General features: G+C 37.2%; 1 protein-coding gene across 1 annotated transcript; it reads left to right on the forward strand.

Annotated features, from left to right (window-relative positions):
• The first annotated feature begins 5003 nt into the window (after nt 1–5003).
• Nucleotides 5004–7767, forward strand: LOC136813955 (uncharacterized). Its single transcript, XM_067070468.1, has 4 exons — nt 5004–6378; nt 6564–7030; nt 7149–7321; nt 7598–7767. Exons 1-4 carry the CDS (start codon nt 5833–5835, stop codon nt 7765–7767), a joined length of 1356 nt encoding a protein of 451 aa, XP_066926569.1. The 5' UTR covers nt 5004–5832.
• Nucleotides 7768–10104: the final 2337 nt, after the last annotated feature.

Below are 10104 nucleotides of genomic sequence, written 5' to 3' on the forward strand. Positions count from 1 at the left end.
CCATCTATCTTTGTTACATTTAACTCAATACCGGGTGTGCCAGAAATATGTTACCCTCTTTAATTTGATATTGCAGGCAGGGTTTCCCCGAAAAAGAAGACCTTGAAGCGCAATTCAAGCAAAATCGAATGCGCCGGGGTTTTTGCCCCTCGTTTCCAAACAAAAACAAAAACAAACAAAAATTTTCAAATAGAAATGGAGAATGTAAATGAGACCAAACAAAAGTTCACAAGAAAACCGAACTTCTCAGCAGATGAAACACGAGTCCTACTGGACTCTTACAAAGATATCCTTGAAGGAAAATTTTCAAATGCTCTAACACAACAAAACAACAACGAATCATGGCAAAAAATAGCCAGCAACGTTAATGCTGTTGGGGTAACCCCTCGTACGATTGCTAGTATACAAACCAAATTTAAAAACATTAAATCTGAAGCAAAGTTTGCTTATAACAAATTCAAGAGACATCAAAATGGCACTGGTGGTGGTGGTCCTCCACCAAAAGAACCGTCTTCATCAGACCAGAGAATAATTAGTTTATTCGAAGGGCGTCCCTCTTTTGAGGTCCTCCATGGTTTTGCATCAAACGCACATGAAACTGGTAAGTTTCCTTGTTTTTTTTTCAATACACTTGCTGGTGATCTTCCTGGTGTGATACTAATTATCCTTGATGTCTTTCTCTACTCCCTCCCACCGGAAAACAAGAGACTAATGAAGCAATCAGCTAATTATAATTCTAAGATAATAGTTTCCAAATTATTTATTTTTACAGAAATCGGATCTTATTCAACGTCAATGATGAGTGAGGTATCAGCAGACCCAATGCTTTCATCGACCGCTCTTATGGGTCCTCAAGATAAAACTAACGAAACAATTTAAAAAACTACGAAAGGAAAACAGAAAGCCACAGCACCCAAACAAGGGAAGTCAGTAATCAAACGCTTGAAGCTAACTGCAAATAAGAAAATTCAGAAAAAATGTTCTTCAAGAACTTGCAATACAAAAAGCTCGTCGGAAAGGCGAGCGCTTCAGAAACAAAAACCTTCTTTTGAAAGAAAGAAACCTTCGACGAGAGGACGAAATTCTAACCGTCCAAAAAAAATTGCGAATCACTTTGCCCTAAATACTGGCTCGAAAGGCATTGGTCTCCTCCAAAAACAACGATTGACGCGCGACTTGTATCTATAAAGTATATAAAATAAGTTCATGAGATTTTTTGTGCATTCTTCTTTTCTTTTTTCTTTTCTTTTTCTTTTTTAAAATATTAAATAATACCCCAAAACTTTTCAAAGGTATGGAAAGCCGTTGCCTCTCCATCTATCTTTGTTACATTTAACTCAATACCGGGTGTGCCAGAAATAGGTTACCCTCTTTAATTTGATATTGCAGGCAGGGTTTCCCCGAAAAAGAAGACCTTGAAGCGCAATTCAAGCAAAATCGAATGCGCCGGGGTTTTCCCTCGTTTCCAAACAAAAACAAAAACAAACAAAAATTTTCAAATAAAGATGGAGAATGTAAATGAGACCAAACAAAAGTTCACAAGAAAACCGAACTTCTCAGCAGATGAAACACGAGTCCTACTGGACTCTTACAAAGATATCCTTGAAGGAAAATTTTCAAATGCTCTAACACAACAAAACAACAACGAATCATGGCAAAAAATAGCCAGCAACGTTAATGCTGTTGGGGTAACCCCTCGTACGATTGCTAGTATACAAACCAAATTTAAAAACATTAAATCTGAAGCAAAGCTTGCTTATAACAAATTCAAGAGACATCAAAATGGCACTGGTGGTGGTGGTCCTCCACCAAAAGAACCGTCTTCATCAGACCAGAGAATAATTAGTTTATTCGAAGGGCGTCCCTCTTTTGAGGTCCTCCATGGTTTTGCATCAAACGCACATGAAACTGGTAAGTTTCCTTGTTTTTTTTTTCAATACACTTGCTGGTGATCTTCCTGGTGTGATACTAATTATCCTTGATGTCTTTCTCTACTCCCTCCCACCGGAAAACAAGAGACTAATGAAGCAATCAGCTAATTATAATTCTAAGATAATAGTTTCCAAATTATTTATTTTTACAGAAATCGGATCTTATTCAACGTCAATGATGAGTGAGGTATCAGCAGACCCAATGCTTTCATCGACCGCTCTTATGGGTCCTCAAGATAAAACTAACGAAACAATTTAAAAAACTACGAAAGGAAAACAGAAAGCCACAGCACCCAAACAAGGGAAGTCAGTAATCAAACGCTTGAAGCTAACTGCAAATAAGAAAATTCAGAAAAAATGTTCTTCAAGAACTTGCAATACAAAAAGCTCGTCGGAAAGGCGAGCGCTTCAGAAACAAAAACCTTCTTTTGAAAGAAAGAAACCTTCGACGAGAGGACGAAATTCTAACCGTCCAAAAAAAAAAATTTGCATCTTGAAATCAGTTTGATGAAAGGAAACATTTTATATGTTGAACCAGATGTTGAAAATCCCATTGAAGAATGAAACAAGCTTTCAGAAATCACAATAAAAATTAATAGCAAGCAACCAAAGCAAGCCAACACCGACCAGATCTCTAACTTATTTTGAAATGTTTTTGAATGAACCCTTTCAAACTTTCGAGCCTTCTACAATTTCGAATGGGCCTATTCTTGCCTCTTAAATTCTATTGTTATTTTGTTCCATCTCATTCGTCTCTAAAAAACAAAGGAATTCCTTAGAATTTCTCATAAAAACGTCAATCACTGAGAAAAAACAATGGATTCGAATCTCATTTTTTCGAATGTTTTTGAAATCTTTTGTCTGGATTCTTTTCTCAGGCAATTTCTTTCTGAAATGCTCTGTTTTATGATTCTCTTTTCCTCGTTTGTTGTCGGAAATTTTATAACTTGTATTTTTTTTGCATTCAATGCTAGGCAGAATTTTGCGATCACTCGGCAAACTGTGGAACTCCTATACTGTCTCCAAGCACTTGTTGGAAGCTCCCATAGGCAAAAAACCTGAGAGCAATCAAAACTTGGGTCTCCACCGACGAGGATTAAGGCTTGCTTGGAGCCGCTAAGGCTCTTAACTGGATTTGATCTTTTCTTAATCGCGATTAAGTTCGTGAGTTTCGAACAACCGCTTAATCGGTGCTAATCTCAATTTAATATGGGATTAAGCTAATTAGGCCCAATCGCTTTTTGAACGGGCCCTATGAAAAAGAAAAAAGGAAGAAAAAGTTTCAGTCCAGAAAAACGTAGTAAGCAAAACCTTTTTTGACATTCTTTTATAAAATGCGATGCAGGGTCGGCAGACCTAGACATAAAGAATCAAACATATTTCTGTTGACTGAAAGAGGTTATTTTGGTTTATTCGAGATAATATGGTATCCGAGGCATCTGTGATATGAATACCGTTTACATTTCGCTATCTATCAGGTTGTCTGTACCAGACGACCACTGCTTTTTCCTTGACACCATTCCGTCTGTAACTTTTTACATTTATTCCCCCAGAGATTCGGCAATATCAATGAAACTTTGCAAACATGTTTACATATAATTAAGAATTATTCATATAAATTTTTATGAAATTTTACTGACCCAGTGGTATTTTACAGACCAGAAAAGTCGATTTTTTGGATTTTTTAACGATTTTTTTGAAAAAATGACCAAAAACTTTTTCCTGAAGTCTATAAATGGGTCCTACCTATTTGCTCTGCCCTTTTTCATCAATTTTAGCATCTTAATGATGAACATGGGTGGTTTTGTCAAAGAAACCACACTTAAATGGCTATTTTTAAGGCAAAATGGCTGTTTTTACCACTAAGACATATCTAAGGTAGTCTGAATAGGTAATTTCAAAATGTCATATCTTTGAAACCATAAAGTCAATACTAACGAAACTTTACAAACACATCCATATATAGTGAGAAATCATCTATAGAAAATCTTAAGAAGTTTTACTGACCAAGTGGTATTTTACAGACCAGAAAGCTCCAACTTTTGCATATTTTTACGATTTTTCTACGGACACGCCTCCAAACTTGGCTAATGCTAATAATACCATTGTCTTCTTTCATTTACAGAAAGGGTAATAATTGGAGTGCAAAGGACTTCATTGTAGGTTTACTGAATAGCAATAGAGAGAGACTAAGAGAGAGAGAGAACTCACTGGTTATAGCTTAAAATTACAGTATCTCGTTTGCTTAAATTAAAGCCTTATTGTATCGTTTCAGTGAATAAAAATGAGTAAAAGAAAGAAAAATGAGTTAGAACTTGTGTGTATTTGCCACTACCCTGGTAACTCAAGTTATTCGAAAGAAGTCAAAGAATTAACTGAAAACAACATAAGCCGGTTGATTCAAGCAAAGGAAAAACGGAAAGAGTTGGGTGGTGATCATCTCCATGAGGAACAAATCAAGCAGATTCCAGAAACTTTCGATTTGAAAAAGCACGGTGTTCATTCAAGGCCATGTTACAACTTGTAAGTCATAATGTTGATTCTTAATTTTTCATCTATTAACTCCATTCACTTTTTAGAATTTGTCTCTTTAAAAAATATTCTAGTGGGCATTTCTAATCACGAGCTTGAGTTGGTATGCATTTACTTTAGAGTGAGTCGCTTATAATACATGTTAACATTTTCTGTTTTAAGGTTTACAAATGTTATCGGAGACAAACGCTATTCAACAGAGGATGCAGACGAACCGTCGAGACGTAAGTCAGCCAGATTATCGAGTCCACCACCACCAACAGAATCTCGGATAGTTTATCCAAATGTCTGCCAGCTGTGCGAAAAGTATAAAATGCAACATAAAAACAAAACCCATTACCCGCATAAAATATTGACATACAACACTGCTGATGCAATTAAGGCATCTGCGAAGAATAAGGATAAACGGTTGTATTGTGACATTGCATTTGTGGATATTGTTGCCAAAGAATTCCATGTGCATGACCCATGCTATAAAAGCTTTACTCTTGAATACTACCGTGGAATCAACGAAAGCTCGAAAGCTTGCAGCAGTAGAACCACAGCTCAACAACAAGAAACACAACCGAGCTACTCGAAATCAAATTACGAAGAGGTAAAACAATACGTCAACGATTCCATCATTAAGGAAAAGAAACCCGCTTCAATCAAACTTTTACACGACATCTACGGAATAGGAATTGGTTGCACAAGCTATAGACAAAAACTTAAAGAACGCTTAAAAAGTGATTTCGGTGATAAGATATCATTCCTTAGTCAAGAAAATAAGACATTGCCAGAAATCGTGATATCCAATGAATACTTCACTGCCGAAAAAGTTTTATACTCTGAAGAGCAGACGGTAAAGTATGCTGCAAAGATTTTAAGAAACAATATTTTAACAAAATTCAAATCGTTTTCCAATGAACAATGGCCACCAGACCTTAATCAATTCAATTCAACAGAGCTCCAGCCACCAGACATTGTTCAATTATTTGTGAAATCACTATTGCAGCCCTCTGGCGGGGATCGAACTCCAAACATTGATAGAATTGTTGACTGTTTAGCACAAGACATAGTTTTCAATGTTTTGAAACGTCAAGTGCCTCTCAAAAAACAATTTCTCTTGGGCCTTGGGCTTCACAGCTTAACAGGATCTCGACAACTGATAGAAGTCCTGTTTAAATTTGGAAGCTGTGTTAGCTACGACTACATTTGCGATGTTGAAACTGCGTATGCTGAAGCTGCTCAAGAGAAAGCCAAACTAGGTTTTACATTACCTATACAGCCAATCCTTCGTGAGCTGGCCATATTTTCACACTTCTGGGTCGACAACTTTGACGTTTTGATTGACAAGCAGTCAGGGGGAGGTTCCATCAACACAACTCACATGGTTGCATTTCAAAATCCTAGTGAAAACGGTACAGTGCAAACCCGAAGAATGTCACTTCCAAGGAAAAAAAGTCGACAACTTTTCATTGAAGATATCAACATTGAGACATTCCCCGTTGACAAGAAAAAGGAGCCACCCACAACATTCTCTCAGACAATTGAAATCACACCAAAATCAGTCGATTTCAATTGTGCATATCTCATTTGGATTTACCTCAGGAAGATATATTCGGTAGATCAATTGGTTCCTATCTTTAAAGCTTTCAAACTAGAACATAGAAAAACAGAAGCTCCGGTTTTGTGCAAAACGAGCGAGACATACCTGACACCACTCAATTCTAAGGTAACGGATTATCAGACCATCCAACGGTACATGCAGTATCTTCAAAGTCTTGCAGAACAAGTCAATATGCCGTTTGTAAACATCACTCTCGATGTAGGAGCTGCCATCAATGCCTACTTGGTTGTCTGGAATAATCCCATACTTTTCAAAAACATCATCATCCACCTTGGCAGTTTCCACTTTCTCAAAGAGAATTTTCAGGTAATTTTAGATTTCAATTTCTCATTTGGTTATATGATTAAGTTCAGTCTTTGTAGGTTATCTGAGTGGTTCTGCGGAGCTTCGGATAGAAATTCTAATAGAAATACAAAATCACAAAAGTTCTTGAAGTTGAACATTATAGTATCAACTCCATTCAAAGCGAAGTTAACTTCTTTTCCGTTCAGGTTATTGGATCACTCGTTGCTGGCTCTGGCTTCGAAGACACAGTATACGAATCAACCCTTTGTACATCTGGTAGTTTGCATGGTGCACTCGCTGGAACCCATTACAACCGTGCATGGTATATGCAAAACACCTTTTCCGAAGCATTAGAACGTCTTTTCTTGACAAGATTCTTGGCAACAGAAAAACCAAGAATCCCAGCAATTTTGGATGAAATCACCATGGAAAACCTACCGGAACAGTTAACCGTCGACGATGCCTTTATCAAGAAGTTTGAGGTCTTCCGCGAGTCTGCAAGACAAGGATCAATGGGGAAAACAGCCCAATTTTGGCTTTTGTATATGGACTTGATGAGGTATCAGGTTATGGCACACACCGCAATCCAAGAGAACGATCTCGAAACCTTGATGTTTTGTTGGAAAGCGTTCTTACCGATGTATTTTATTATGAACAAAAGGAATTATGCAAGGTGAGTTTAGCTGTTCAGTAATTTCTAGTTGTGTTAGATTTACAACAGTACAAAAGAAAAAAAGATTTTATGTTGAGTGCCATTTTATTTATTTGTTTACTTCCTTTCTCCTTATTAGATATGGTTCGTACTACGTATCGCAAATGGAACACCTTAAAGCGACCAAACCAGATGAATATGGTGAATTGGTGAAGAATGGACTATCGATTCAGGCACAGGATCAATACCCATTGGCTACTGCATGCGATCAACGCGGAGAACAAACAATTAACAGAGATGCCAAAACCGCAGGTGATTCATTACTTGGGGTTTTAGGGTCTTGCTTTTATGAAATAATCATAACATAATCGATGTTATAAGTATAATCTGTCCACTTTCATCTGAATACCTGGATCTGGTTCATATCTTTTATTTAGCAAGTTTACAAAGCTGAGCAGTGATAAAATCTTTTTCTTTTGATTCGTTTATTTGTTATTTTGGAACTATGAATTCTAATCGGTAATTGTAAAAAAACACTATCCATATGAAAATAAACGAAATTTAAGATGTCGTTTGTTACTTTTGCAGGTGGAGTCAAAGGATACTCGAGCAACCATAACAATGTTACAAAATGGTGTTTAAATCGACCAAATCTTGCCTTAATCACGAGAGATCTATTAGATATGGCTGGATTGACACACAAGACAAAATACAAACCACTTCGAACAAAAGAAATCAAGAAGTCAGAGAGTAATTGACGTGCCAGAAAATGAATACTGGAGCCCATTCAGCGTCTTTCTCCGAGATGAAGAAGTCTACAATCTAAGCTCGGGAAAAAAGTTCGAAGGAAATGTTGAAAAGTTGCTCGACATCAAAAAACAAGGACAACAGTTGATGGATACCTTTATGGGTGATAGAATTCAATCAAACAAAACACCGTTCCATGAACCTTTGACCAAACAAAAACCAACCTTGTTCAAGCAACAACAAATTAAGAAGAAGAATAAAGACCATGCAAAGGAAGTGATCAAAGTCAATCGGGATATCCTCGGAAAACTTTTGTCTATCTCAACGAAACTGCAGAGCCCAATCGATTTCAAAACCGTTTTATCCTATCCATTATGTCCAGTTCCACTTAGTTTGGCATTTCCAGACGGAACAAAACGAGGCAACAAGAAAAGCCAGCTGATTGAAATCATACTTCCTTCCGTTATTCCATCTTCTGGTGATCGCACCTGCAACACATTGATAGTTGATCTAATCGCTCATTACCGAATCACATCAAAGGGAAAGGCAAAAACTTTCGCACAATTCATCACACGACTTCTTTCATCATTACCGAAAGGCCACCGTCGAGTTGATCTGGTCGCAGACTGTTATCGCGAATTCAGCATCAAAGCAGGTGAAAGAGACAAACGTGGAGCTTCCGATTCAGAAAAAGTCTTAATCAGATCTGTCGATACATTGGTACCTAGTGATCTTAACCGTTTCTATTCCAATTCCGAAAACAAAACGCAACTGATTCAGCTGACATTCGACTTCATCAAAGCAAATCCCAAAAAGTGCCTCGACATCCTTAAATGTGACAGCATAGTCATGTCTGGTGACCAATATTGTGAGAAGGTAACTCGTGACAATGTGTCGAATGTGGAAAGTCTCGTTTCAGATCAAGAAGAAGCTGATACCAAACTTATTTTACATGCTTTGGACGCCCTCAACAGTGACGGCAATGTATGCATTCGTTCTTCATCGGGAGATACCGACGTTTTGGTCATTGCTATTGGTTTGCTTGGTGGAAATTCCCGTGTTCTCGTTGACACAGGAAATGGCGACAGTAGGAAGAAAGTCTGGCTTGATTCAATTTCGTTGACAAGTGAGCAGCAGAATGCACTTATTGGTTTCCATGCATTCACCGGAAACGACTATGTATCCTGCTTCTTTCGAAAAAGTAAACAGATATGTTGGGGCAAAATGAATGACCAAGATAAGGATGATTGGACAGCCCTTTTTGGAAATCTTGGAGATTCGTGGGAGATTTCAGAGGATCAAATATCGAACTTCGAAAAGTACATCTGTCACCTATACTCATCAAAAAAGTCAAACATAAACGATGCAAGGTTTCAGATTTTCGAAAAAAAGCATTTGAAATCAAAACAAGTAGCTGACCTTTCCCTCCTTCCACCCTGCCGTAGAACTTTCGTACAACACCTGAAAAGAGCAAATTACGTAGCAAAAATTTGGAAGTCAGCTGGGACAGCTATGGTGGAACTACCCCCTCCTTCGCAGCACGGATGGACTGATGATGGAGACATCTTTTGGACGGACGAAATGTTTCCCGACAGCTTGAATAACTTTGTCATTTCTGATGAAGATGAGGACGATGACGAGGATTTCGAGGACGATATCGAAGGCGATGTTTTCGATGAATCAGACGAAGAAGATGATTTAAGTGATGACGAGGACAGTGTTGAAGAATGATCATTTACATAGAATTTTGATATATTTCGTAGTTTTTTTACAGTATAAATGTAAAACTTTAAAGATAAAATTTCAATCAAAACGGCTAGGGTTTGTTTAAGACAGTCGTATTGCTATTCAGTAAACCTACAATGAAGTCCTTTGCACTCCTATTATTATCCTTTCTGTAAATGAAAGAAGACAATGGTATTATTAGCATTAGCCAAGTTTGGAGGCGTTTCCGTAGAAAAATCGTAAAAATATGCAAAAGTTGGAGCTTTCTGGTCTGTAAAATACCACTTGGTCAGTAAAACTTCTTAAGATTTTCTGTAGATGATTTCTCACTATATATGGATGTGTTTGTAAAATTTCGTTAGTAATGACTTTATGGTTTCAAAGATATGACATTTTGAAATTACCTATTCAGACTACCTTAGATATGTCCTAGTGGTAAAAACAGCCATTTTGCCTTAAAAATAGCCATTTAAGTGTGGTTTCTTTGACAAAACCACCCAGGTTCATCATTAAGATGCTAAAATTGATGAAAAAGGGCAGAACAAATAGGTAGGACCCATTTATAGACTTCAGGAAAAAGTTTTTGGTAATTTTTTCAAAAAAATCGTTAAAAAATCCAAAAA

Source organism: Clytia hemisphaerica, unplaced genomic scaffold (assembly GCF_902728285.1).
Source record: "Clytia hemisphaerica strain Z4C2 unplaced genomic scaffold, Clytia hemisphaerica genome assembly, whole genome shotgun sequence".
In the NCBI taxonomy this organism is placed as follows: domain Eukaryota; kingdom Metazoa; phylum Cnidaria; class Hydrozoa; order Leptothecata; family Clytiidae; genus Clytia; species Clytia hemisphaerica.

What these genes read in the sequence shown, in the direction of transcription:
- LOC136813955 (XM_067070468.1), top strand. Translation starts at nt 5,833, where the DNA reads ATGGTTGCATTTCAAAATCCTAGTGAAAACGGTACAGTGCAAACCCGA. An exon ending in AACAAAAGGAATTATGCAAG is followed by an intron (nt 7,031 to 7,148) that starts GTGAGTTTAGCT and finishes TCTCCTTATTAG; the next exon opens with ATATGGTTCGTACTACGTAT. An exon ending in CAGAGATGCCAAAACCGCAG is followed by an intron (nt 7,322 to 7,597) that starts GTGATTCATTAC and finishes TTACTTTTGCAG; the next exon opens with GTGGAGTCAAAGGATACTCG.